The 27,993-nt window shown below is 36.2% G+C and overlaps 4 protein-coding genes across 11 annotated transcripts; 2 read left to right on the top strand and 2 right to left on the bottom strand.

Moving 5' to 3' along the window:
* The first annotated feature begins 315 nt into the window (after window positions 1-315).
* On the top strand, window positions 316-3,086 carry LOC133854398 (protein AE7-like). 4 transcript variants are annotated; one of them, XM_062290594.1, is made up of 6 exons: window positions 316-469; window positions 616-753; window positions 1,553-1,656; window positions 1,747-1,846; window positions 2,433-2,478; window positions 2,797-3,086. In XM_062290594.1, exons 2-6 carry the CDS (start codon window positions 625-627, stop codon window positions 2,895-2,897), a joined length of 480 nt encoding a protein of 159 aa, XP_062146578.1. In that variant the 5' UTR covers window positions 316-469; window positions 616-624; the 3' UTR covers window positions 2,898-3,086. The 4 variants fall into 4 exon arrangements, with proteins under 4 accessions (XP_062146578.1, XP_062146577.1, XP_062146576.1 ...); XM_062290593.1 differs by having other exon boundaries at window positions 317-469; window positions 619-753; XM_062290592.1 differs by having other exon boundaries at window positions 398-531; window positions 619-753.
* Window positions 3,087-3,315: 229 nt separating this feature from the next.
* Window positions 3,316-10,859, bottom strand: LOC133853771 (vacuolar protein sorting-associated protein 25). 5 transcript variants are annotated; one of them, XM_062289794.1, is made up of 7 exons: window positions 10,710-10,859; window positions 8,573-8,675; window positions 6,231-6,397; window positions 4,470-4,523; window positions 4,226-4,317; window positions 4,051-4,126; window positions 3,316-3,725 (listed from the first exon to the last, which is right to left on the bottom strand). In XM_062289794.1, the coding sequence occupies exons 2-7, from the start codon at window positions 8,629-8,631 to the stop codon at window positions 3,604-3,606; spliced, it is 570 nt and encodes a 189-aa protein (XP_062145778.1). In that variant the 5' UTR covers window positions 8,632-8,675; window positions 10,710-10,859; the 3' UTR covers window positions 3,316-3,603. The 5 variants fall into 5 exon arrangements, with proteins under 5 accessions (XP_062145778.1, XP_062145779.1, XP_062145780.1 ...); XM_062289795.1 differs by having other exon boundaries at window positions 4,226-4,314; XM_062289796.1 differs by having other exon boundaries at window positions 6,231-6,370.
* Window positions 10,860-15,052: 4,193 nt separating this feature from the next.
* Window positions 15,053-24,858, top strand: LOC133854379 (phosphomevalonate kinase, peroxisomal). The gene is made up of 11 exons (XM_062290564.1): window positions 15,053-15,186; window positions 15,305-15,377; window positions 15,781-15,931; window positions 17,843-17,940; window positions 18,318-18,427; window positions 18,523-18,575; window positions 18,948-19,331; window positions 20,836-20,940; window positions 22,023-22,250; window positions 23,557-23,679; window positions 24,336-24,858. The coding sequence occupies exons 2-11, from the start codon at window positions 15,370-15,372 to the stop codon at window positions 24,597-24,599; spliced, it is 1,524 nt and encodes a 507-aa protein (XP_062146548.1). The 5' UTR covers window positions 15,053-15,186; window positions 15,305-15,369; the 3' UTR covers window positions 24,600-24,858.
* A 139-nt stretch (window positions 24,859-24,997) lies between these two features.
* Window positions 24,998-27,208, bottom strand: LOC133854378 (pentatricopeptide repeat-containing protein At1g31920). The gene has a single exon (XM_062290563.1). It carries the CDS (start codon window positions 26,815-26,817, stop codon window positions 25,000-25,002), a length of 1,818 nt encoding a protein of 605 aa, XP_062146547.1. The 5' UTR covers window positions 26,818-27,208; the 3' UTR covers window positions 24,998-24,999.
* Between the last annotated feature and the right edge of the window lie 785 nt (window positions 27,209-27,993).

Raw genomic sequence — 27,993 nt, 5'->3', positions numbered from 1 at the left:
TTTATTAAGAATGACATATGTCGTGTTTTTATTGAGACCGATATGACAATTTAATGGACTGTATTAAGTTTGTAAATGAAAAAACGACTTTACGGAGTAATTTAAAATTTTCGTTTACCACTAAGATCTTACAATTATTTTTTTATACCATTAAAAATAATTTATAATTTAGATCAACTATGTCCGGGACACACATGCAACTTTGCCTTTTAAAAAATATATATATATATTATTATTATTATTTCACCTGAAAAATTATAATTTGGCTGCAGTAGAAACGTCCAAGATTGGAGTACTTAAAAACGTTCAACGACTTCTCAAGGAAACCTAACCTCCAATTTTTCCCGCTTTCAAATCAGTGAAGGCCACGTGTAACAAGAATAAATATAAAAACGCTTCCCGACCGACAGAAACACAGAGAAACAAGGCACTCTGAGTCCAAGACGAGGAAGAACAATCGACCAAGTAGGTTAGTTTTGCATTTGGGCATACACCTTAAAGTTAACTACTTTTCGTCTCTGGAATTTCTGGGTACGTAATTTTAGTATCATATATATATATAGGAATTTATGAGAAGCAAGTTGAGTATATATTTTATTTTAATTTTAATTTTAGTAGGTAGAAATGGTTTCTGAATTAATAAATGCGAACCCAATCGTGTACGAGAAGAAAGAGCGTCGAGCTCGAAGCGCGCCGATTGATTGTCCGGATGAGTACGCCGTCGAACCCATTAACCAGCCTGAAGTTTTTGATATCCTTTCCCTTCAATTATCTTCGTTTTTTATTTTTTGGATTTCAATTAGGCATTCTCTTATTATTTCTTTGTTTTGGTTCATGTACTTTTACTACTTCATAGAGGAAACTTAGCATATTAAGGTTTTTTTTTTTTTTTTTTTTTTTTTTTTGGGGGGGGGGGGTGGTTGTTATTGCTGCTGCTGCTTTCAAGTTGTTTTGAGCTTATGTTTACTTTCTCCATTGTGAAGTTGCTTGTGCTGAATTTTATTTTTTCCGGCCGCTTTGGGTTGACTTGGGTTATGCCAACTTGCTTGTTTGTTGGTGGATGTATGGAAGATTGTGCCCCCTTGTCTCTTAGGAAAATGAATGACAGAAATTTTGAGAACCACGATAGGGCGGTGGAGGAGTTTGAGTCTTTTTTCTTCTATACTCTTTATCTTTAGACTGCTACTTTTGTTTCCCCTTTAAAGCTTAGTTATCGTTAAAGTATTGATTAAATGATTAAATTTACCTCTTCCTATAAGCTTAAGTTTTTGGAATAAGTGATAGTTTAACATGGTATTAGAGCAAATGTTCGAACTCTGTCTCCTTCATTTACTTTTCTATTTCAATTAAATATTTCACGTGTTGGATCTCACCTATTAGAAGAGAGTTTGAGCCCACACGCGAGGGGAGTATTAAGGTATTGATTAAATGTTTATGTTCCTTTTTGTTATATAGAAAAGAACTTGAAAGTTCTGTTCTGCACCTGATTATGAAGGCTATTACACTGGAAATTTTATTCTTCTATTTTTATTTTTTCTTAACATTCTTAAATCATATAAGAGATATAAAAGATCCAGAGCACCCATACTCTTTGGAGGAGCTCAAAGTTATAACAGAAGATGCAATCGAAGTAGATGACAAGCAAAGTTATGTTAGGTAAACACAGCTGTTCTGTCTCATTCTTATTCATGCAATTGTTTTCTCTTATTCTAACATGAGTAAAATGAAACTTTCATTCACCTTCAGGGTCACATTTACTCCCACAGTTGAACATTGTAGTATGGCAACGATTATCGGTCTTTGCTTGCGAGTGAAGCTTCTGAGGAGCTTGCCGTCTCGGTACAAGGTAATCGAATTTATTTCCTTATTATGAACTTTGTTGATGACATGTAGGATTCAGAAAACAAGCTTTCAATTCAATAAACATTACAGCACTAATAGAGAATTAGTACATTAGAGATACTAGAACTCCTTTCACTTGTAGGGGACTCGTTCACTATTTTAGAGTAGTATGATTCATGTAGGACCAAATAATTTCTTTTGTTATTATTTTCCTTTGAGGTGCGCTCTCCCCGGCGAGAGGGGGAGGTCGACAGGTTTCTACACTGCTCTAAACAGGTTGATTAATGCATAAGATTGATGGAAACTGCTCAGCCCCCGCATCGTTAAAATGCAATGAATCGTGCATAAAAAAGTCCGTGATGGCGGGGAGGGTTCACTTTTTTAGGCTGTATGATGCTTATACTGTCCAGTTACTATCTATCTGGTGATATGTAATTGTCACTTTATGGTTTCATATTGGAACATGATTTCTGTAATCCATGGCTCTGTTACTTCTTTTGTTTATATGGAATTTGAACCGAGCTTGGCAGCTACTATAGTGTGTACAAGTTGTACCTCCTTTCTTACAGCTCTTTCTTAATTTTGGTTAGGTTGATATAAGGGTAGCCCCTGGATCTCATGCATCTGAAGCTGCAGGTACTCTCTCTCTCTAAGAAAAATGTGCAAGTCTTCTGTGGAAGCATCATTGAAATCTGCAACCTTAATGATGATGATGAAATGATGTATTTTCAATTTTTTTTTTTAATTTTTTTAAAGTAATAAAACCAATCTCATTGAAAGCGTAATGCTTCCCTAAGTATCGAAAAAGTATACAAAATGAACTATCTAACTAAAAATGGCAAAACGAAAAAGAAAATCACTATAACTAATCAACAAAGGAGACACATACGCCGCCGTGCAAAGAAATTATGACCTGATTTTCATATTCTGTCGTATTTCTGTGTTTTTATGCAGTTAACAAACAACTGAATGATAAAGAACGGGTGGCAGCAGCACTGGAGAACCCAAATCTATTGGATATGGTTGATGAATGCCTGGCTCCATCTTTTGGTTGAATTATGTTGTACGTCCATGCAAAGCAGTTAGATGATTAGTCTGTTGCAGCCTTTCCTAGATATACAATTTTCTTTCCCCATCTCATAGGGGTACATTTTTGGCTATTTATGTTGTGTAATCTGGTATAGACATAATTTGAATATCCTATGAATTTTTATCCAGTCTTGTAATGTAGGTGATTATATTGATTCATAGAGTTTTCATGTATCTTAGATAGAAATGTGATAACATTGTATATTTATAGTATCTTTTGTTATCATTATTATTATTATAGAGGATATTTGAGGTGTGCAACATCATGATTCATGAGTGAAATTGTATTGATTGAAACTCATACTATGGTGGGAAAAGCTTGCATTATTTGTAGTTAATTTTTGATACGACCCGTAAATTTAACACGAAATTAAAGAGTTAGGGTTGCGGGATCTGGTCTATTTAATTAAATGGATCGGGTTAAAATTGACCTATATAGTTTTATACATATGCTTCAACATGACCCAACTCTGCCTCGTGACATAAAAGCTAACAATTTTTTACAAAGACCTGTAAAACCCAACTCGAGTCCAACACAAATAAATTCACAAAAGCCCAGAAAAGAATGGAAGAACCTCAACCTGACCAACAGGAACACTTGCAAACCCTACCAGAGCAGCAGTAACAGGCAGCATTGCTTGATAACATATGAAAAGGAACCAAGTGAAAGGGTTACATGGAGAATTTCACGCCTTCATCATCAGCCGAAGTTCCCTTGAATATAGCAAGCTTCCCCTTTTGTTCAAGTAGTCTCAAAGCTCGCATTAGTATTGTACGGTCAATCCCATGAAGCTCTGAAGTATTAACAGATGAAGAGAGAGATCTTAGTCAAAGTTTAAGAACATTCATGCAAAATTTATACAGAACCATAAGCCCAATATGAAGGAAAACATCTTCCTTTCTCACTTTTCATTTTCTTCCACATGGAAAATCCCTTTTAGATAAATAGAACAAGAAGATTTTCTCCCTCACTTTCCTCCAAAAAAGAAAAAAAAAAAAAATCCTCCTCTTTTTCTGCAACACTATAGTACCAACAGCAATATAATCATGAAAGAGTTGAGTTTCTGGAATCATTTCCAAAATTACTTTGTCTAGACACTATATGCAATCAAAGTTTACCTGTTCCTCGACATTCAATCCCTGAACGCATTTCCTCGACTGTTATAACGCTGTCCTCTAACCCATTATCTTTAACCTAATCAAATATGCAAGAAGATTTAAATCAAAGGAATTGATAAGTAATTACTAACTATAAATGTAAATTTTTATTCTCAAAATCACACTAAAAACTCACAAAACCTAAAATAATGTCAGCCCAATCCTGAATGCGGTGCCAGAGAATTAGACATTTCTTATGTCCTTTATCCAACCATTCTGCACGTCCTGCTACATCAGAATGGCAACTAATCAACAACCTATGCAATTATAAATGTTGTGGCACAGACTTTTAGCAGGCACAAAAAAAGGAAAACAAAAAACAAAAAAAAAGAAAAAGAAAAAAGAAAAGAAAAGAAGAAGCGATTGAGACCATATCAAACCTTCTGAAACTAATGCTGAGAGGAATGCTTCCCTGGCTTCATGAGTAAGAGATCCTACAACATCACAGTAGAATACTAAAGATATATCTGACGAAAAAAGCATGCAAAACATACTGCAGAAAAATCTGAACACAGGTAATCATTTGACTTGGAAATAACTAAGTTCCAATTTATATTCCAAATTTTCAATTAAGATTTCTTTGATGCTTCATCCACTGCAAGATCTATTTAACTGGTTATGAATTTATTATTTATCTGGCCTCCTTGAATCCTTTTAATTTTTATCTTCAAACAAATCATCTATCAGTTTCTACTACACTCTGGATCCATTGCACGACTCATTATCTCTTGCCACTCTAAAAATATCCAGAAGTTTAACCTGAACCAAGACCATCCAGCTCAAAAGAAGTTATAGATACATATAAATGTAGATTGTGACAAGTAGAAGATATTCTGTAAAAAGCCGAAACTTGACGAGTGGATTGCTGCATCTGTCGATAGTATGGTAAAATAATCAACTACAACTTTGCTGTCAACAACCATCAGTTTTTCTCCTCCATCTTATCTCCCCAGACACAACCAATATAATGGCTAAAGCTAGCTTGAGCATCTTAATCCATCCGATAAGATAGAATCCCTTGGAGAATTATAGGAAAGAAAGTCTGTAAGGATCACGGTATGCAAGAATGTGATGCGCATCATCCAATATGATTTTATGTTCAATTTGGAACACCTTTCAATAGCTTGTTAATAAGTGCAAGGTGGCCAAAAAAAAAAGTAGAGAAGAAAGCTCCAAAATGGATAAGAACAGTCTGCTCCAACCTTCCAATATACTAGACCACCAACATTGGCGCTTTTATAGAGGCATTGCACTTCTTTGGTAATATTGATGCAATGATATAATCGAACCAGGTCCTCCTCCGACTATTACTAACAAGTTCCCTATAAGGAAGGACATTCTTATGACATCCCAGGAAATAGAGTACTCCCTAGACACAAAAGACATGAATCGTTACTTCATCAAGAAAGTAGACTCACTTGAAAAACATTTGAGTTTGAACTTGTACCGTTTCCATAGTGTATGGAGACAAGGACAAGTTATTCTACTTTCTCGAGGGCCTCCCACATTGGGTGGGTGGATTGCAAAGGTGTTACATTGGTGCTAAGCTCCGTATTAATTATTTACTATGTGAGACTAGCTTTATAAATGATCTCAGGAAGCTCCAATTGTAACTTTGACTAGTCATTTTGAAATAATAATGCAAATATTCGCTAGTGTTTTCCTTAAATTATGAGAAATGGTATCAGAGTCAACTTAATAACACCATGTTACATTGGAATACTATAATGTGACGTAAACCTTCACAAGGACATTAGGTATTTTAGTGGGGGATGATGACACCACAAAAGTAAGTCCTATATTGGGTGGGTAGATTACAAATGTGTTACATGGGTTCTAAGTCCTACATTAATTCCTGACTAAGTGAAATTGAACTTTATAAGGGATTTCAGGGAGCTTAAATTGTAACTTTGACTAGTCATTGTGGAGCAATAGCACAGATGTGGCTAGGGTTTTCCCGGGGTTGTGATAATTCTTGCAATTAGAATATCAAAATATATCCCAACTTTTTCCTTTACACCACTTACAAAGGTCATGCACAATAGCAAAAGCTTATTGGCACCGACACAATTATGTCAAACAGTTTTAGGACCCCAAACTTCAATGACCAAATTAGAAACTAACAAGAATGATGAACTTACTTTCAATCACAGGATTTGAAAATAGTGGAAAATCTTCTTCCAGTCCAATCACAAATAATTTTTGTGTTCTACAGTAATCAATAATGAGTTCCTTCCAAAGTTGTACCTGCTTCTCACGGGTGTCCCTTACTGGCTGCAAACTGAGAAACATACACTGAAGTTGTGTTCTAAAACAAATCACAATGTTCCAAATGAAAAATAAGAATAAGGCAAAGTTGAAAAGATATGTGTTAGAATCAAAAATAAAAAAGTAAAAGACCACAAGAAAAAAGATATTTACAATGAAAGAGAATAAATATCCATAAACTATAATCTACATACTTTTTCATGAAACATTACATTTAAATAGAAGATTTTTCCTGCCGTCTTACTTTCAGTACAATTCAAACGCAAAAATCTGCCCTTACCCGACCACAACACCCCTTTAACACTTCATCCAAGGGTTAAGGCCTTATATCGCTATAGTCAGTGGGTATGTTCTATGCCATATCAACTGTATGACTGTTTCCAACAATTGTGATGGCCCAGCAGTTAGGTGCCAATTTTTTATTAAGGCACATCAACTTTTTTCCTTTTGGGGTCTGAACTCTACAAGAGGACAAAAGAAAAGGCAAAAAAAGGAACTAATGAACATCAGAAGGAGGGATGCAAACAACTAAGAGCTCAGCCAGCTCTATAGGAGTACAAGAAACCTAGTATTTAGGAAACAAATGCTTTGATGCTGTGACAGCAACCCAATGAGCCACTTTGTCAGTGGAACAATTTGCTCTTGAAAATTTGGAAGGAGCTAAAGATGGCAGCACCTCCTTTATGTCCATATAATGTGCTTATCTCTGATGTCTGATGGATATGATAAAAATGTTAAGGCCCCTATAAGTTCCTCACTATTTTAAAAATGACTCCTATATTAGTCAAAGACTGAAGAAGATAAACTGCTTCGCATATGGTCACATGTATGGCCAAAACTTCAACCTTCAAAGCTGAACTAGAGCAGAATTTGGAAACTGATCCTGCAACAAGTTTTCCCATAAGGTCTCAAACTATAATTCCAGTAGCTTCCACTCCAATATCAGCAAGAAAAGCACCATGCATAAACTTTTACCCAGTCCCTAGGAGCAAATGAAACTAGTAGAGATATTCAGATTTAAGGGCATTAGCTTTAGAAGTAGCCCACCCTGGGTGGGTCCACCTTATCAAAAGCTTTTCCATTTCTTGCTTGCCAACTCCTTTTGCCAAGAAGGGTTTCTGAAGCAACCACTCTTTTCAATTCAAGTTAGATGCTTCCTCTCTATCACAAATTGGATAGAAGATCCACTCCAAACAACTCTTGTCTATGGACATGATAATAGCACGCATTATATTGTCTGTGGCTCTTTCCTGCAAATTGGGCATAAAGGATCTCTAATGGTTCTTTTTGAACAGATTGCTTTTCACTGGAAGACCATTCCTTCAAACTTTCCATAAAAATGATTAACTGGGTGCTACATTAATGTTCCAAATCATCTTTCAAAGGTCTTTTGAATAAGTTAAGATGAGGAGCTTTGACTTTCAACTTGCTTCGGGACTTTGGTGGTGCACTTGAGTCCTGGGTTAAATTTTTGCTGGAATGAGTCCTTGCTGGAATGCGTGCTTCCATTTTATTTTCAGTACAATTCAAACACAAAAACCTGCCCTTACCCTACCACAACACCCCTTTAACACCCGATCCAAGGGTCAAGGCCTTATATCGATATAGTAAGTTGGTATGTTCTGTGCCACAAATGACTGTTTCCAACAATTGTGATGGCCCAACAGTTAGCCCCCCCCCCCCCCCCCCCCCCCCCACCCTTCCCCCTTTCCTGAGGTGCTGAATTGCAGCTCATGGTCAAATTCTTTAAATTTTGGTTTGGTTCCCGATTTTTTTCTCATCTATGAGCACCTCTACCATCAAAGTGAAAAATGGAACAGATTTGATGCAGTCTCCCATATCCAATCCAAAAGTCATGCTGCTTCAAAAGAGTGGTAACTCTGCAATTGGTGAAACCTTAGAAAGGTTTCAACATTCCGTTGACAAAGTAAAAAAGGCCAACAAAGTAAGATGGGATTGTCAATTCCCCCCTCCCCCCAAAAAAAAGGTCAAACCCTTCCGCATTACAATGGATTTTTTATTTTTTGTTAAAAAAAGTATGCATATCAACAAGAAAAGATGGATAGGAGATTGAGATTCTATAAGGGCCAAACAACTTATATTGACATAAAAATTAAAAAAAGGCAGCAATTTATATTACATAGTAAAAATTGAAAACGGAAACTCAAAACAAAATAAAAACCATAAAAAAAAATGCAGAGAAACTGAAGATTACGTGAAGTACGGTGGGTAATTGAAGAAGTGAGGTAGCTTGAAATCACCCAATTTCTGCATCTCTATGGAGCTTCCTCTACAAGAAGAGACCTATAATAGCATCTCTGTAATTGAAGAAATTAAAAGAGGACCAAAGTTCTAGCATCAAGATAAGATAAATAACCTATCTCAGAAAATAAGACCGGCAACCATTTTTAGTTCTCAAACTCCCATTACTTGTTTTAACCTTCAGGTCCATTATTGCATTAGTGGGCGGACAATCAAAGTTTAAAAATACAAGCACAACGCATCTTTTCCTGGAATGAAGAAGGAATCTTAACAGGAAAAAGCATGCAATGAATCTTAAATAGTTTGGTATTTTTAACACATTTAAGTTTGAAATGTTATAATTGACTGCAAAGGATGTGCCCTAGCAACGTTTTGAAAAAAAAAATGAACAGAATGTAGACAACAGAAACCCCAGTTAGTTCCCCCCTCCCATTTTTTGGCTTTACCTGACCAATCTCTTATTCTCATTTCCTAACTCAATTGTTCATATGCTTTAGCAACAACTAAGATTGCAGTCTCCGTTAGCAAGTTTCTTCTTTTTCGTTAAACTTTGCTTGACCCACCTCTTATGATGAGTCCTTAATAAACTGATCCTTTGCATTAGCAACAGCTAAAATTTTACTTGACAAAAACCAACAACTAGCCACTCCTCATGGACATCCGTTTCATCATAGTCTATAACCAAAGCCATGACCAATAGAGTAAAATCGTCACAACACAATTGTGACACCCCGGTTCCATATTGAGAAGATGAGCAGCTTACATAAAGATTTGGTGATTATAAAGACGCTCATGGGTGCTAAGTCCCACATTGCTTACTTAGTATATGAAACTGAACTTTATAAGTGATTTTAGGGAAGCTCCAAATTGACTAGTCATTTTGGGGTGATAGCACAAATGTGGCTAGCGCTTTTTCCTAGGTCGTTACAAATGGTATCAGAGTCACCTTGTAATGCCATGTGTTACTATCAACACCGCATGATGTAACCCTGACGAGGACAACAAAAGTTTAAGGGGGGAGGGAGATTGTGACACCCCGCACCCATTTTGAGAAGATGAGTAGCCTATAGAGATTTGGTGATTTATAAAGACACTCATGGGTGTTAAGTCTCACGTTGCTTATTTACTAAATGAAACTGAGCTTTATAAGTGATTCTATGGAAGCTCCAAATTGATTAGTCCTTTTGAAGTAATAGTACAAATGTGGCTAGCATTTTTCCTTGGGTCGTTACAACTATAATATATTATGTCATAAGCATTAACAGGTGCTTGGTAATCTTTTGAAATCATGGATTATCAATCTATGGAGTCATTAATTTTTTTAAAAAAATGTAGCTACACGTGTTAACTGTAAAAAGTTGGCAAGGTTGGTAAATTAAAACCAATGAGCTCTAGTTCAGATTACGCATCCTAGGATGAAGTTTTAGCTTCAACACCACGGGGTGTGTATGCAACTTACTATCCAAAGAAATGGTACATTAACTGGGAAAAGAGTAGGCATTCTATTTGCTCTCTGTAGTGCTAATGCAGTATGGATGTTGGCCACCAAGGTCATATCAAGCACCTTTACCTATATTTTTGGGTTATATTGGCATTGACTTAAACACATGCTAATCAAGCAACTCTTAAAACAAACAAAAGTTTCCAATGCACATAGACCCAATAATATACATAAACCAAAACCTTCCTTTTTCCCATGGGATCCACGAAAAAGAAAATAACTTGTACCAGAAAACTATTTGAGCTGGAAAATGTAACAAATCATAATTTCAACATCAAAATTTTATATGAAAAAAAAAAAACTGCAAATTTCAACTCACCTGAGCCTTCTTATTATATCAATTCAATTTAGTTTACTTATATTCAGGAAACTGAAACAACATAAAAATAAACATTTAAATTTCCATTCTCTTTCGATTTCCTTACCTTTTATGTCACCTTTCTCTCCTTCTTATGGGTTTTTTTTTTTTTTTTGGTTAGTTTTTATGGGTTTTCTTTGACACCAATTATGTCACACAGAGAATGAAAAAAACAAAAATTTAAAATAAGAAGAAGAAGAAGGATTAGTGAGCCTTGAAAGTGAATGATACCTGAGGATTCAATGCGGAGAGGGTAAGAGCGCTTTTGATTGGTTGAATCTGAGTATGGTTTTTTGGAACGTTCGGTTGATCAAGCTTGGAAGAATGTCCGTTTGGTTGATCGGAAGGAAAATGTAAGAAAATGTTATGGTTTCGAGCATTGGGCCCAATTGAAGCCCATGGAACCTATAAATTTGCAAGCCCAGATAGTCTCGTATCAAAAGCCAAAGAGCCTTTTACTGAGGCAGTGTTTCTTTTAAGGGTGTCAATTTGTGTTAACATGTTGAGTTCGAATTGTGTCGAGAAATGAGTATAAGACTATATAAATAAATCATAATCCGATTGATTTAATTAAACGAGTCAGACACCTTAACCCTAACTAACTTATTTCGTGGTGGGTTTTCAAGTCATGTCAAAAATTTCTTAAATGTCGCATATTGGGTTTGTAGGCCGTGTCAAAATTTGACAGCTCTAAATATCGCAATCGGGTTCAAATTGTGTTGAGACATATGTATAAGACTATATAGGGTAACCTTAACCTGACTTATTTAATTAAACGAGTCAAACCCTTAACTCTAATCCGCTAATTTTGTGTTGAGTTCGTGAGTCGTATAAACAATTATCAATTGTAGTTCTCCTTTTATCTTTTCCGATTATATTCGACAATGTCAAATCGAGCTTGATTTGATTATCACAATTATTTTGTAAGATAAATTACACTTACAATCATGAACTGTCAACTCAATTGTCACCTCAATTGCGATATCTCTCCAAACTAAAAATAAAAATTTGTAATTAACCTATTAATGTCAAATGACCAATGTTGTCAAGGTCGAGGACTTAAAGGGTAAGATGCCAAACCAACTAGATGAAATTGACATTGTAAGAAGAGGTATGGAGTTTCAATGGCAAATTGGTAATGCCTCAAAGGGGACTGTTATAATAGTAATTAAATGAGTAAATTCATTATTTCCTACTAGTTTAACTTTTTTTTTTTTTTTTTGAATAAATTGTGGTTTTATATAGTATTGAGCAAAAGTTTTGAATTCGAATATTTTGACATCACTTATTAAAGAGGTCTTTGAGCTCACGCGTGTGAAAGAGTACTATAGTATTAATTAAATAATTAAATTTACTCTTTCATATCAGATAAAGCTTTTTGAATAAGTGGTGATTTAACATAAACAAAATAATTTGTGATTATGTGGGTCATCATCTGGAGTGATAAATTTGAATGTTGGTGAGAAGGTTTGCTAGATGATTTTCCATGTTAGTTTAACTTTCCTGTACATTTTTGCTTTCTAGAAAGACTTCCACTCCTTATCAAGGTAGCTTAAGCTACACAAGGATGTCCTTGGAGACATATTGGAGAAGATTTTATGCAAAGGATGTCATTGCCTATACATTGGTAAAATATGATCATAATTTTACCTTTTATCTCATTGTTTGGGGAGAAGATTAATGAGATAGATGACCTAGTTTATGAAAAGTGGGGTTCTGAGATTCAGGATTAGGTTTATAGATTTTCATATTAGGAATCTAAGGGCATATGCAAATGAACCATGAGGGATGGTTGGCCGGCCGTGGGTTTTTGTGAGGGTGGTTGTGTAACTGCGTAAGCTTTACAGGAGCCAATCAACCTACCCTTCTGCTGGAGGAAGATGATGAGAAGACAAGATGGTTGGCGTCTTCAGTACATGTGCGGTCCGTGCAGAGGCAATAAACGGCAATGAACAAAAACACTGACGTGGAAGAAAGAGTTAAATCTACGTGATTGACGTGAGAATAGCCCTAACAACACTCTAAGAAAAATATTAATGAGATCGATGACCTAGTTTATGAAAAGTGGGGTTCTGAGATTCAGGATTAGGTTTATAGATTTTCATATTAGGAATCTAAGGGCATATGCAAATGAACCATGGGGGATGGTTGGCCGGCCGTGGGTTTTTGTGAGGGTGGTTGTGTAACTGCGTAAGCTTTACAGGAGCCAATCAACCTACCCTTCTGCTGGAGGAAGATGATGAGAAGACAAGATGGTTGGCGTCTTCAGTACATGTGCGGTCCGTGCAGAGGCAATAAACGGCAATGAACAAAAACACTGACGTGGAAGAAAGAGTTAAATCTACGTGATTGACGTGAGAATAGCCCTAACAACACTCTAAGAAAAATATTAATGAGATCGATGACCTAGTTTATGAAAAGTGGGGTTCTGAGATTCAAGATTAGGTTTATAGATTTTCATATTAGAAATCTAAGGGCATATGCAAATGAACCATGAGGGATGGTTGGCCGGCCGTGGGTTTTTGTGAGGGTGGTTGTGTAACTGCGTAAGCTTTACAGGAGCCAATCAACCTACCCTTCTGCTGGAGGAAGATGATGAGAAGACAAGATGGTTGGCGTCTTCAATACATGTGCGGTCCGTGCAGAGGCAATAAACGGCAATGAACAAAAACACTGACGCGGAAGAAGGAGTTAAATCTACGTGATTGACATGAGAATAACCCTAACCACACTCTAAGAAAAATTTGCCGTCCTAATTTGACAACGAGAGCTTTGTTAGTATCACATACTTGGAAAGAGGGAAATTCATAGCTCCACATATCGTACCTACCATGAGTGAAAAAGGATGAAGCTTGCAAGAAATGGGAAAGCTGTTAATTAATCACATGCATAATTAAGTGGAATGGGTTTGCATTCGTTGACTTCCCTGCGCATGCATGAAACACAAGCCATAGACTTTTTCCCTTTTGACCATCACGCCTTTGACTTTATTGACAATTAAAATCATAGCTACACTTCTGCCCCCAACAACTAATAGATATCAGATCTCACTACTTGAAAGTGAGGATTTTTATTATTAACCTACAAAATAATTGATTTTTTTTTTTTTTAACAAATAATATAATTTTTTATTTTTAGGCTATATATATATATATACATACAACAGGGGAGGAGGAGGCCAAAAATCAGCTTAGTGGTTGTTTGGGTCCATTTCTCCATTTGCTTAACTCAAACTTAATCATCATTAATTTTGTTAAAATTTTGTTATTTGTCTTTTATTTTACGCTCTTCGAACAAAAATATTAACAAACAATCTAAAACATAAAATATTCATAAAAATAAAAATAATTTTTATTTTTATATCACGTCAAAACACTTTTAACCAAAAAAAAAAAAAAAAAACAAAAGACACCCCCCATGAAATCTTAATGGTACAATGACTAATTAAAAGGCTATCATTACATGAAAATGAGGACTTATATTAGTGCTACCCACAAAATTGGATTATTATTTGTTTTTTTTTTTTTTTACAAATAGCAGAAATATTTTAATTTGGTTTCTAGCAGTACAAATCATTATATGAAAAATGAGGATTAGCATTATTAGGAAGATAAGCATTCTTATGAAATAAAGCCATAGCACATGGTTTTCTTTTTGATTTAATTCAAGCAATATAGTAACGGGAGGTGGTTGGTGCAATTGTTATGCAAGTTTATAGACACATGGGGTGAGATCCTGTTACGTACCAGATGGGGACAAAGGATGAGAACAAAAGAGTTCACAAGCAGCCATGTTTTTTTGTTATTTTGTTATTATTTATCTAGTAAAGTCTATCTTTAAGTAGGGATAAAGGGACAGTATGTTATCCTTAAGTAGTTGAGTATTATCTTTATTAATAGTTGTTAGTGATTGGATAGTCATAGGATATATCTCTATGGGAGTAGTTTATGTTTATCGCATTTCTTTGTATTTATATATAAACGTATTGGGTTGATAAATAAAGGTAAGCAAAGATTATTAATATTCAGCTCTTGAGTTGATTTTTGAGGTATTAGAGTTCCTCGAACTATCCTTACTTATTCGTTATGTGTTTGAGTAATTAGACACGTAACAGATTCATGGGGTGGGTCCCACCCCATATATCTATAAACTTAGACAACAGTTACACGACTGTTGTGTATGAGTCTTTTCTTTATAGTAACATGCGTCTTTTCTTTCTGAGATATGTTACATGCATATCACTTGTACATCACTTTTTTAAATCAATCATTGGATATATAGGACCCACATGTGAATTCTTGTAGGTCCTACAAATCTAATGATTGATTTAGAAAAATGATATACAAAAAATATATAAGTGATATGCAAGAATGATTTCTCTTTCTTTATAGTAACATGCCCTTTAAACTATTGATATGTTGTTTAAGGCATTTCTTATTACAACAAAACAATGAAGAAGAAGAAAGAAAGAACTTTATGAGGGCTATGGTATAAAATAATAATAATAATAATAATTATAATTCTTAAAAAAGAGAGTTTTGGTTGGTTGGTGGGGAAATACATATTTACATAGTCAAGTACTCAAGTTAACGAATAATACGGTTGAAGACTTGGACGTGGACACCAAAACCAGCGACATCGACAGAAAACAGTGAGTTTGTGTGTGTTGTCGTCTTCGCTGGAATTCGAGTCTGTGAATCTAAAAGAGGTGCATTGCAACTCCCCGGCGCTACCAATCTCCTCCTCCTTCTATAATATTTGTGCTATTTTTTGTTTCTTTGACAAATATTTCTGAAGTATAAGAAACTTGATGACTTTGAATGCAGCTAATCACAGTTGCATCTCAACCTTCAAGAACAAATAGTGACAACAAATCTAGAGAGAGAGAGCAATGGCCGTGTAAGTTCCTCTCCAAATTTTTCTCTGTTGGTTTTCCTTGAATTGGGTCTCAATTTTTTTTTCTTGTTTCTGTGTTTGGTAGCTGAGAAAGAATAAGATTGAGAAAAAAAGTAATGGGTTTAGTTTATTTATTTATTTTTTAATTATTATTCTTATCTGTTGGGGACCCAGTAGAACCAAAAAAAGTCTGATTCAGAAAACGATTTGGGTTAGTTCCAGATTGCTTTTCAGTATTTTCAGGAACCGATATAGCATACGAGATTTTTAGGATTTATTTTCTTTAGTTTTGCTTTTAGAGAAAACAAATGGAGGGTAAGTGTGTGTTTGGTGATTCCCAATTGTAATGTTCATGAAAAGAAGATATAGGAATTTCTGATTTGGGCAAATTTGGATGGTCAAACAGTGTTGCTTCGGCTCCTGGGAAGGTCTTGATGACTGGGGGTTACCTTATTCTGGAGAGGCCGAATCCAGGGCTCGTACTCAGTACCAATGCTCGGTTTTTCGCAATTGTGAAACCACTTCACGAGGAGATCAAGCCCGACAACTGGGCATGGGTGTGTAAATCTTCTACTTTGTCCCTTATAGTCTAAGTTTGTCATCATTGGCTTCATTTTCTTGTTGATTCTTGTTTGCCAATTTTCTTCTCTGCAATTTTGGAGTTGGCATATTGTGTAATCCTTCAAAATGTTCGATATTTTTGTTAATGGGAAAATAGTCATCCTATGTGAAGAGAGTAGAGTGGAAAATGGGAATAAGATGTTTAGTGTACAAGGTCTCTGTTATTAACATATATGGTTTACTTATCAAAAAAGTATACAAGGTCTCTGCTTGTTTGCTGAGAAAATTGGGGGAGAGAAAAGATATAGAATACAAATTTAATTAATTTTGAGAGTTACAGCCAAATGCTTTCACGTGATCTTATTCTCGTGTGTTATAGCATACATCATATCTACTCATTAAACCAGGAAAAAAGGTCTATCTCCTACTTGTCAAAAAAAGAAAAGAAATGATGTTAATTTCACGGGCAACTAAACTGAATTTAGTTGTAAATTAACAATATACATTTATATATTTATGTGATTAATTTGCTCCAATATAACCCTTACTTTCGAGCCATTGTTTGGATCATAAGGGGACCCCCAAAAAAAAAAAAAATGAAGAGATGGATTGTTGTTATGGCCAATCTTGGTTACGACTCTAAAGAAAGCTCTTTCATTATTCCCGAACAGCTAATCATGGACAGTATTTCTGAGATTCGGTTCTGTAATATCATGCTGATACCAGTAATTTTGTTCTCTACAGTTCTCTGAATGGGCAGGCATGCTGCACGTACATAGAGAGTTGTTGACCGTCAGCTTTACTTGAGTTTTGTCTCTGTTGGGGAAAAAAATTTCTGAAGAATTATTTTTATTAATTTTTTTTGCTCTCTTTTATAAACTGTCATGCTAATTGACAATATTAAGTTTTTCTCCTACCATAACAACCATAAAGATAAATGGTTGTGTCCCCTTTGTCACTTAGTTTTAGCGATTTTCTTTTTCGTTTTTTACTTTCTAGTTAGGTACTTTCTCTTGTATACTTCCGGTGTACTTAGGGGTGGCTTACGCTTTTAATAAGACAAGTATATTAATTATAAAAAAAAATGATTTAATTTTTCCAGCAAATAGTTTTTACCAACACGATACATTACCATCCTAGCCACTAGTGCATGCCAATAATAACTTAATAGAGTAGATGCTATAACAACAATTTTATGTGAACATAAGATACATGTCAAACACCAAAATTCATGTTTTGTAGACTAGTATTGATCTCTCTTAAGGATGTGGGTTTGGAGGGAGGTATCAAAGGTGGGAGGGGATCTGAGAAAGGACATAAATTTTAGTCGAGACATGGGCTGCAGAGCAGTTTCTTGGTGGCCTACTATAAAGCCAATTGTTGTCTGGCCATGAATGCCCTATTTAGTAGGGATGCACCTTGATAGGTGCAGGTTTACCTTAACATGCCCTTCTCCCGCTTCCCTTAGAATCAGTGCCTCCTTGGATATGCCTCTGAGTTATACTACTATTAGTTCTTTTGTTCTTTTCAATAAATTATCACTTATCCCAAAAGAAAAGTTTACCCTAAAATCGGTTGGTTTCCAGAGAGTTATAAGCATGACTGACCTTGGTTTATTTGATTCTCTATTGCAATTAACCCAACCAATGCAGGATAAGTTGCATATCTAGAAAATTCAGGCCAAATACAGCCTCTATGTGGTCTTTAGTGAAATGAGGCAATCTCTGAATACTCCTATTATAGAGTCATGTTTTTCACATGTGCCACTATCTGCATTTATTTCTCAATAGCTTTATTTGGTGCTTTGTGTTGACCAACAATATCGTTGAGTTGGTAACACAAGCCTTTTTTGGGAATGTTATTAGCATGGCGCTGAAGTTCTTGTGACTTTTTGTACCACTTTTCAGGCATGGTCAGATGTGAAATTAACATCTCCTCAGATGTCTAGAGAAAGCTTTTATAAATTGGCACTGAAAAACGTGACCCTTCAGTGTGTCTCTTCAAGGCAAGTTTTTATTTTTATTTTTTATTTTACTTGTGTGTGTTTTACAGTTGAAGATCTTCAATTCTCTTAATAGAGTTTAAGTTCTCGCAATTTTTTTTTTTTTTTTGGTTCTTCTTGCTGTCATCCTTTTGTATACTTGGTGTTTACTTCGCTTGTGCTCCCTATTGATGCTTTCAGTAACATAGTTAAGTATCTGAACAACAAATGCTTTTGTGTGACAAAAATGTTTATAGAGAAAGCTGGGTCTGCTCCAAAGATGCTTAATTTAAAGGTTCTTGTTTTTATTACTTTACAAATCATGTGCAAATGATAAGGAGGAGCACATGGTCAAATGAATTGTTTTAAGTGGTGCTTACTTCATTGGCTTAAAATTTCAGTGACTCAAGGAACCCTTTTGTGGAACAAGCAGTGCAATACGCTGTCGCAGCTGCACATGCAACATTCGATAAGAATAAGAAAGAGTTGTTACACAAACTACTTTTACAAGGTAAAGTTTGATACTCCCATCTTACTCTATCACAGTGAAGATAAAGCACTTCTACAGCTTCAAGTATCTAATGTTTAACTGGATTAGTCATGCAGGTCTTGATATCACAATTTTAGGTTCCAATGAGTTCTATTCGTATAGGAATCAGGTATTTTGATCCTTTTTGATACATCAGTATCTTTCCGTTATGATGGTGGCAACTTTTATTTTTTTAATTATTTTAAATTTTCATTTTTTTTTTTTTTTTTGTAAAATTTTCCCTTAAGAGTTCATCTTCATAGTACATGCTTTTGTAGACTGTATACCATAGTTGTTTGGGTTCTAGTGAGAAATGTATCCAACAACTTACAATCATTAAGGAGAGCCAACGACAATAATTTCTTTTAGCAAAGTGGGAAAAAGTGCTAATTAAGCTTGCCGTTCAAGTAGGAGTTGCTCCTTGTACTTTAAGTGCTTTAATTTACAAATGAATTCCAATTTTTTAGATCAAAATGTTTATCTCTTGTACCCTCTTGCGTAGATTGAAGCACGGGGACTCCCTTTGACCCCAGAAGCATTAGCTGCCCTTCCACCTTTTTCATCAATTACCTTCAACATTGAGGAATCAAATGCAGAAAATTGCAAGCCTGAAGTTGCAAAAACTGGTTTGGGTTCATCAGCAGCGATGACAACTGCCGTGGTTGCCGCTTTGCTTCATTACCTTGGAGTTGTTAATCTTTCTTCCTTGACGAAAGATCAAGACCAAGAAAAGGACACTACAGATCTTGATATAGTACACATGATAGCTCAAACTGCTCACTGTATTGCGCAAGGGAAAGTTGGCAGTGGTTTTGATGTCAGTTCTGCTGTTTATGGCAGTCAACGTTATGTTCGGTTTTCACCAGAAGTGATTTCTTCTGCTCAGGTCTCTCTCTCTCTCTCTCTCTCAATGTGCGCGCGCGAGCATCTGTTGTTTGTTTGTGTGTCTCATGGCTGGTTGTCTATTATGTATGGAGAGACCATGCCATGATCCTCATCTGTCCAAATTTCACTCAAACAGAATTGTCAAACCTATATCTAATTTAGGCTGACTTAACTAGTGTTACACGAACACTTGGTAGGTAAGCATTGGCTGCCCTATGGTTAATCATGCCAAATTTGTTTACTGTAAATTTGGATTTCATATCGAGTTTAATATTTTTGAATTTGTTTGATCTCTTAAGCGTGTCATAGTATTAATTAAATAATTAAATTCACAATTTCTTATGAGCTGAAACTTTTGGAATAAGTAGTGATTTAACATAGTATCAGAGTAAAGGTCTTAAGTTCGAACCTTGATTCTACAGTTTAGCTCCTATTAGGGGGTGTTTGAGCCCATATGTGAGGGAGAGTATTAGAATATTAGTTAAATGGTTAAATTTTTCATTTCCTACCAGATTAAGCTTTGAGATAAGTGATGATTAAACATGGTATCAAAGCATAAGTCCTCAGTTTGAATCACAGCTCCACAATTTACCCTCAATTTTAGTTAAATATTCCACGTGTCGGGTCTCACTATCAGTTTAAGCTTTTGGGATAATTGATGATTTAATAAAGCAGACAACATGCAATGTTTATGAAATTAGTCATTTTATTTTGTTCATGCGTTAGTCTCTACCAATCTCCTTTGCTGTTTTATAGGGTACAATATCTAAACTTTAAGTTCCTTTCACTTTACGACAGTGAATCTGGTAAGAGAGTGATGAACATATAGCTTCATTCATCTTCTGAAAAACATAGTGCTGAGAATAACATATGAATCCCTGAAGGCAAGGTTAAAGGAATTATGGATCTATGACATTACATTTGAGTTTATCTTGTGGTTGTCAACTTCAAAAGATTTCTGGAAGACTTTTTTGTTTCCTAATTTCCATCTAGTTTGTTTGCAAGGCTTTGTGAGGAAAATATGTTATCTTTTTGATGTGATACACCATACCTGACCTGATATTGATAGATTGAATAGACAAACATACCATCCTGAAAGTCACTCCATGTGATCAAGTTTAAAGTTAGGCAGCAGGGGCCTAAGTTTTCTATTGAATGGAGGTTATGAAGCTAATCAGAGAATTTTAGTTTTAGCAACTGCTCTTTGAGGAGCCGCGTGTTATGAAGGATCAAGGGTTATTCATTTAGTGCTTTCCTGTGCAGCTTGTGAGTCTCTAGCCCTTCTAGGGTCATTTCACGAGAGAGAGATGGGCTTGCTTAAGTTACCATACCTCTGTTTTGGATGAAACTCTCTCAGGATTAGGTTAATTTATGTCTAACTTTGATACAATGAAATGCATACAAGGCTCATATATGTTGTCTCATTTCATGTACAAAACGTTACATGCAAATTTTAGTAAATGTCTTTTGAACACTTCCATAACATTTGTTTTGAGACATTGCAGGTTGCAGCAAAAGGATTGCCCTTAGAAGAAGTCATTGTAGATATCCTAAAAGGGAAGTGGGACCATGAGAGGACTAAGTTTTCCTTGCCACCATTGATGACCCTTGTAAGAATTCTAAAATTTACAATTTCTTGCAAATTGTATGTGTTTGCAATGTCAATATGATTTTATGTTATGCTTGTGGATATTATCTGGACAGATAAATTAACAAGTGAAATGCCACTTTCCCTTGTTAGTTCGAATACCCAACTTGACATGAACGGTGTTTGCCTCTTTCAATTTTTCCCTTTCATTCCTCCCAACTGAACTTGCATGCTTGCATTTTGAACTTGCCATCTCTCCATGTTATCTTTTCTTGGGCTCTTTCCTGTGTCTCATGAAATCAAGTTCCCAGCTTTTATTAGACTCTTTCCACATTAGGGATATTGACTTTTTAAGGTGACTGTTTTGTTTCCGTTAATTTTGTTTGATAAAGCACAGTACCTGAGAAGAATGATAAATCTGTTTTAGTTACATGAAGCTTGGAGGAAACTGATGTAGCTACTGTACTAGCTTTATGATTGGTAGGATGGAACAACGTCATCACTAATTTTGCTATGTTGTTACAACAAAATCTCGAAAGCTGTTTACCAGAAAATCTTTAGAGCAACTGGACATTTTCATGTGCAGTGGGTTTAATTTTGTAATGTGTAGCATGTGTATAGTGGAATGGTTCTTTAAAAGAAGCTTTTGCTTCCATGTTAAGTACAAATATAGGAGTAAATATTTGTGAATAATAACAGCATGAGTATAGATTGGCAATGATAGGTGTTTTGAGGACCGCGAGAGATCTTTGGAGGAGTTGAAATCTTTTTTCTTAAACACTTTGTACCTTTAGACAGCTGCTTATGTTTCTCCTTTAGTGATTAGTTTTCAAGAATTCCTTGCTCTTTTTACCCCTACTACCTAGGCAGCTTCTCTTACATGGGAGCGCCTTACGTAGACAGTGCTTACGCTTTGATCCATGTAAGTAAGAAAGAAAGTTACAGAAAACTGGTGTGCGAAACAGCACTATCTCCAACCATGCCGTGTTTCTCTTTTCTTCTTTCATTTTCCCTAAAAATGTTGTGCTCCTATCAAACTTATCTTTGTTTCTAAAAAGACATAGAAGCACTGTCTACTCTTATCGATTAGTGTGCTTTCCGCAGCTACTAGGAGAACCAGGAACTGGAGGATCATCCACACCATCAATGGTAGGTGCTGTGAAAAAGTGGCAGAAGTCTGACCCTCAGAAATCCCTAGACACATGGAGAAAGTTGTTAGAGGCAAATTCTTCACTTGAAGTACAATTCAATATGTTAAGCAAACTTGCAGAAGAACACTGGGATGCATATAAATGCATAATTGACATCTGCAGCAGGCTTAGATCAGACAAGGTAATTCTTGAGCTCATTTTCTCACGTCTGCAGTGGAAATATTACTAATAATTACATTTCTTGTGGTTCTCTGGCAATGAAAAAAAAAAACTGATGAAAGTTTTTGTTTCTTTGGGAGTTTGAGATACATATAGACTGTCATTTTGTTGTCCACATCAAGTAAAATATCTTCAATTGTTTTTTGGTATCCACTATTTTATTTAAATGTTCATTTCCCTTTGCATTACCTGGTTTTCGTATGTTCATTGGCAAAGGAAAGATGAATACCCGAAGTCTGGAATTGTGTAGTTATCTTTTGTATCAGACTTGCTTCTATATTTTGTCCTTGTATGACTTGGAAAGTATTCCTTGTAATGTGAAGCATCAAGTAGTGTCTTATTTATCAAGTTCAGATATTTATTAAAAAGAAAAAGAATAGGTCATTGCCAAATATATGTCCTGCCAAAGAGCAATATTCTGGGTAGGATCGTAGGATCAGATCCGCAAGAAATGAGTCCTTAGGCTCCTGTATTGAATTTTTCAACAAGGTGCCATATTTTGTTAGATGTTAGTGAACATTAAAAAGTTGATATTTGCATATTGTTGGTAGATTTCGAAAAGTTAAGAGAAATAGAAAGAGGAAGTTCTTCCTTTCATTACAGAAGTATCAAAAATTGAGGATAATTTTAAACCTAAGAATTATGGGCTGCCAAATGCTCTGAGGGCACAAGGTTCTACCCTCAAAGTCGTCCAATGTGATGACTATAACTGTTAGAAATACTGCATTATCTCTGAATATCAAAGCTAATTTTCAAAATGATTTGCACATAATCTTCCATTATTACAATTAAATGTCATGATGAATTTTCAGGCTGTACTCGCTATTTGATTGGTAGATTTTTTTACCGTAGAAATTTTGTCATGGTAATTTTTTTTCTTCTTTTTTGGTTTTGAGCAAGTGACTCATCTGGAGCCTATGATCATGGGTTTTACATGTCTCACTGTGGAAAAACAAACTCATCGTATTTTAAATAGGATTCATGCATATAACATAAAACTATGTTTTAGACCAGGTTTATGCTTGTTTCTGAGCTTCATTTTCAAATTGTGAACTTCAAAAGTAGGTACAGTTTGATGAGTCATCCAAGTTGTTGAGATTGCCTAATCCATTTAAGCTGTAAATTTAATAGTTTGGTGTGTCATGTGCAAGTTATTGAGATTGCCTAGTCTATTTAAGCTGTAAATTTAATAGTTTTACCTTTCTACTTTTTACTTTGTTTTTATCTTTTCTAATTTTGATTTTTGACTTACAAATTTTCCTAAACAGTGGCTAGAGCAAGCTTCTGAACCGACACAAGAAGCAGTTGTTAAAGCATTGTTAGGAGCAAGAGATGCTATGCTTGGGATCAGATATCATATGCGCCAGATGGGTGAGGCTGCAGATGTTCCGGTAGGTTCTTTTCTCTTCAGTTTAAATATTTTTATATTCCATATAAAATGTTTGATAAGGTGGAGAATACAAATAACTAGAATGAAAACTAGTGATTTTTTCCCCCTTATATTAATGATGTGGACATGCAAGATTTTGCAATCAAAATGGCCATAGTCACTTGTTCAATGCAGTAATCTTCCTGGCGAAAAGATTGTAAAAGAATTCATCTCCTCTTGGGGACGTTCCAATTGATGCATGTAACTCGGTGTCTGTTTCATGTAATGGTTCGAGAAGATGGTTTCTTCAATAGGCCCCTATATATTACCCTTTGTAAATCTGTCATTAAGTGCAATTATAGAGTTTAGCATGAGATATTCCAACTTCTTATCCGAATGGATTCCAGTTCTAGTTTAGGGTCCATTTAGGCTTTTAAAATCATGCATTTTTAAAACGCTCCTCCTGCCATACAATTTGAAAATGCATATTTTTCTACGTTTTCAGACCACAATATTTTAAAGACACTCCCAAACAATACACTTTCTGCAATTTTGTTAAAAACACACTTTTGGCCTGCAAAATTGCAGTGCCAAACACACTCTTAGTCTTGTTCATTGTCAATTTGTCATCTGGCTGCCCTATATGTTCAACTACTAACAAGATTTCCGAATTCACAGATCGAACCTGAAACACAAACTCGGCTTTTGGATGCAACAATGAACATGGAAGGAATTTTGCTGGCTGGAGTTCCTGGGGCAGGTGGCTTTGATGCTATCTTTGCTGTTACCTTAGGGGATTCTGGGAGCAATGTCACCAAAGTGTGGAGTTCAGTCAATGTTTTGGCCTTGTTAGTTAGAGAAGATCCCCGTGGCGTTTCTTTGGAAAGTGGAGATCCACGGACCATTGGAATTACAGCAGCAGTTTCTTCAGTTCACATTTAATAAGCCCACAATTGTAAACTAGAAGAACAAGGACCTTTATTGAACGATGAAAGTAGGTCAAGATCTGTTGTAATTTCTATGAACATTGTACAATAAACAGTCACTCTTCCCGCAGACTGTCCAGGGAGTTTTTATTTGCCATCACATTTTGTGGCAAATTTCAGTGTTTCCCAATATATGTTTGTTCAAACTCATGGAAATGCCATTGTCATTAGCAAGAGAAAAATGCTCAAAGAATTCCCAAGATATGTTTATTCAATCTCCCTTCCTATAATTGTGTTGTTTTGTTATCATGGAATTTATATCTTGGGGAAATATCATTCAAGTTGGTGAGAAAAAAAAAAAAAAAAGGGAAGTTTCCCCATGAATCTTTGGGCTGGGGCAGAAAAGTTCGTCAATTTCACCAGTAATCACCACAAGTGCAAGTTCCATTTTTGAAATGGTGGAACCTAAAACGATCTCTTACAGTAATCTCTCGTTCATAAATCACTGAAATATATTTAGTGTATGCGTGACAGTCATTACACATCCTGACATTTCTAGCTATCCTTATGGGGGAACCCTGAGATGTATGTATGAGTGCAAAAGCAATTGCTAATTTTTGGCTATGAGCTTTCAATCTCTGCCTCTTCTCTTCTTCATCTACATCCAGCAATACCTGTGATGTGTCTGGGGAGTACCCTTCAAACTTCAACTGCCATTCCATCTGGTGGATCATCTCCTGAACACCATCACATTGAGGGTGAGACATGTCCTGTGAAACAAACTGATAGACTTCCCTTTTCACCTCGACTAGGCTACTCCCCGGCGTTTGCTTCAGGCCCTTTTTAACCATTTCTGTCCTAATCCTAGCCACATCCTCCCACCTTTGAGCTCCTGCATACATACTGGATAGCATCACATAATCACTAGGATTAAGTGAATTTAATTGGAAAAGCTTCTTTGCCGCAATCTCCCCTGTTTCCAAGTTTTGATGAACTTTACAGGCGCTAAGAAGGCTCCGCCACACGACATCATTCGGTGCAATGGGCATGCTATTGATAAGCTCAAGGGCTTCATTGAGCATCCCGGCTTGCCCCATGACGTCCACCAGACAACCATAATGATAAACTGTTGGTTGAATCCCATGCTCAAATTTCATCCTATTGAAACATTGGAGTCCCTCGTTGACAAGACCAGCATGACTACAAGCACTCAACACACCCACATAGACAACACTATCTGGTGCCATACCTTCTTCGAGCATGTCTGAGAAAACTCTCAGAGCTTCCCTACCATGTCCATGCATGGCGAGCCCCGATATCATTACAGTGTAGGAGAATTGGTTCTTCTTGCGCGTGTTTTGAAAGAGAAGCAACCCTTTCTCTAGGCACCCACATTTTACATACATGTCTATCAAAGAAGTTTGTACTATAACATTGAGTCCACTAATGTTTCTCAACAAGGATCCATGTGCGCACCTTCCCAAATCAAGAGCACCCAGATGAGTGCAAGCAGAAAGCACACTAACTAATGTGCTTTCTTCAGCTCTCCAACGTCCCTCACTACTCATGTCACCAAAAAGCATCAAGCACTCACACCACAACCCCATGCTAGCATGAGCTCCAATGATGGCACTCCAAGAGGCAACACTTTTTTGATCCATTTGCTCGAAAACAGTACAAGCAAGTGCCATCTTCCCACACTTTCCGTACATGCTGATCAAGCTGTTCTGCACAAAGACATCAACTTCTAGTCCAAGCTTGAAGACATGTCCATGAATTTGCATTCCTTCCTTGAGTGCCGGTAACCGGGCACACGCCTTGAGAAGAGCAGGGTAAGTGAAATTGTCAGGTTCGATCCCCCTCTCAATCATCTCATCATACAGAAGTAATGCTTCCTCAAAGCTTGCATCCTTGACATGCCCTCTAATCAAGGTGTTGAATACAAAAGAACCCGGTTCCTCGATTTGCCAGAAGATCGAGCAGGCATAGTCCATGCTGCCCCAATCTGAGAGAGCACAAGAGGCCACAAGATTGCTTGCACAGAAGGGATCCCAAAAGAGTCCCAACTTCAGCATTTGGACATGGACTTGGTTGAACTCTTTCATGCTTTTGCATCTCTTCAAACGGGACAAACATTCTTGCTCCTTCAACCTCAAATTGGATTCTTTGCTCTTTGATGAATCTTTTGCTGGCAACAACAAATGGGTTTGGTTAAGGACGGATGTCCTAATCATCCTGTCATACACACCATGATAAACCAATCTGGTGAATTGCTATACTTATATGGAAAATGACCATCAACTAGTAGTGGAAAATATGGACAAAAAATGAAAGAAAATGACCATATGAACGGAAAGTTTCTGATCTATGGTGGATAAAAGGAGATGGGTATCAATCAAATTTGCTACAAAGTAACAGTAAGTGTGAATGTTGGCATGTTCTAAGTATAGTATGGAAAAGCCAGCAAGGATTTTGAGTGAAATAGTAGAAAAGTGAGAAACATCTGAACATTGGCAGTAGTTTTTTTGTTTGTTGGGGGAGGGAACTGAGGAAGTAGTGTGAGGGGATTTGAATGTCATCCATGAGATTGGGAAAAAGAATTCCAGCCAGAGAAACTGTGTCAGATTATGGGACAAGTAGATTCTGGATAGGATAATGTTTGGGTCTTTTGGGAAACGGGTTGGCTTCGTAAGATTGCTCTTTTGATTGATTTAATCTACCGCGCCACCGTTAGATCCCCCGCATGGTTAACTAATGGTATTTTTTATTTTTATATTTTTTTTTAAAAAAAAAATACAAAATGGGCCTGTTGGCCTAATTTACAACTCGTTTTATGCTGTATAAAAAATAATTTAGAGGTCCTTATGGTAGGCGAAAACAACAATTTACTCCCTAGAGTCAATTTCCGTTCACAACTTAGCAGAATCAGTTTGGTTGCCACGTCAAACCAAATAAAAACGTGGAATAATTACACCACTGGTCCTTGGGATATTCCATAATTACGAATTACTCCCTATAGTTTAAAAAGTTCATAGGAGGTCCTTGTGATAAATTATAATTACAAATCGATCCCTAAAGTCAAATTCCGTTAAATTTTTTGACAAATTCTGTTAAATGTCATGTCAGCGCCACATCAAACCAATAAGATAGCGACACATGTTCATCTAAATAAAAAAATAAATTTATTAAAAAATAAATAAATAAACTTATTTTAAAAAAAAAGGACAAAAAAATGAAGGGGTGGCTGGCCACCCCTAGACCTTCTATTGGGCCACCCAGCCACCTCTAGGGGCGGTCGCGGCCTCCACAGAGGCTAGGGGTGGTCATCGGGCCACCCCTAGAAGGTCCAAGGGTGGCCCGAAGGCCACTCCCGGTGGCCACCCCTTCCCTTTTTTGCTTCTTTTTCTTTT

This window comes from Alnus glutinosa, chromosome 13 (genome assembly GCF_958979055.1).
Source record: "Alnus glutinosa chromosome 13, dhAlnGlut1.1, whole genome shotgun sequence".
NCBI lineage: Eukaryota > Viridiplantae > Streptophyta > Magnoliopsida > Fagales > Betulaceae > Alnus > Alnus glutinosa.
The sequence above is the reverse complement of the archived record's forward strand: the minus strand, read 5'-3'. Positions and strand labels throughout refer to the sequence as shown.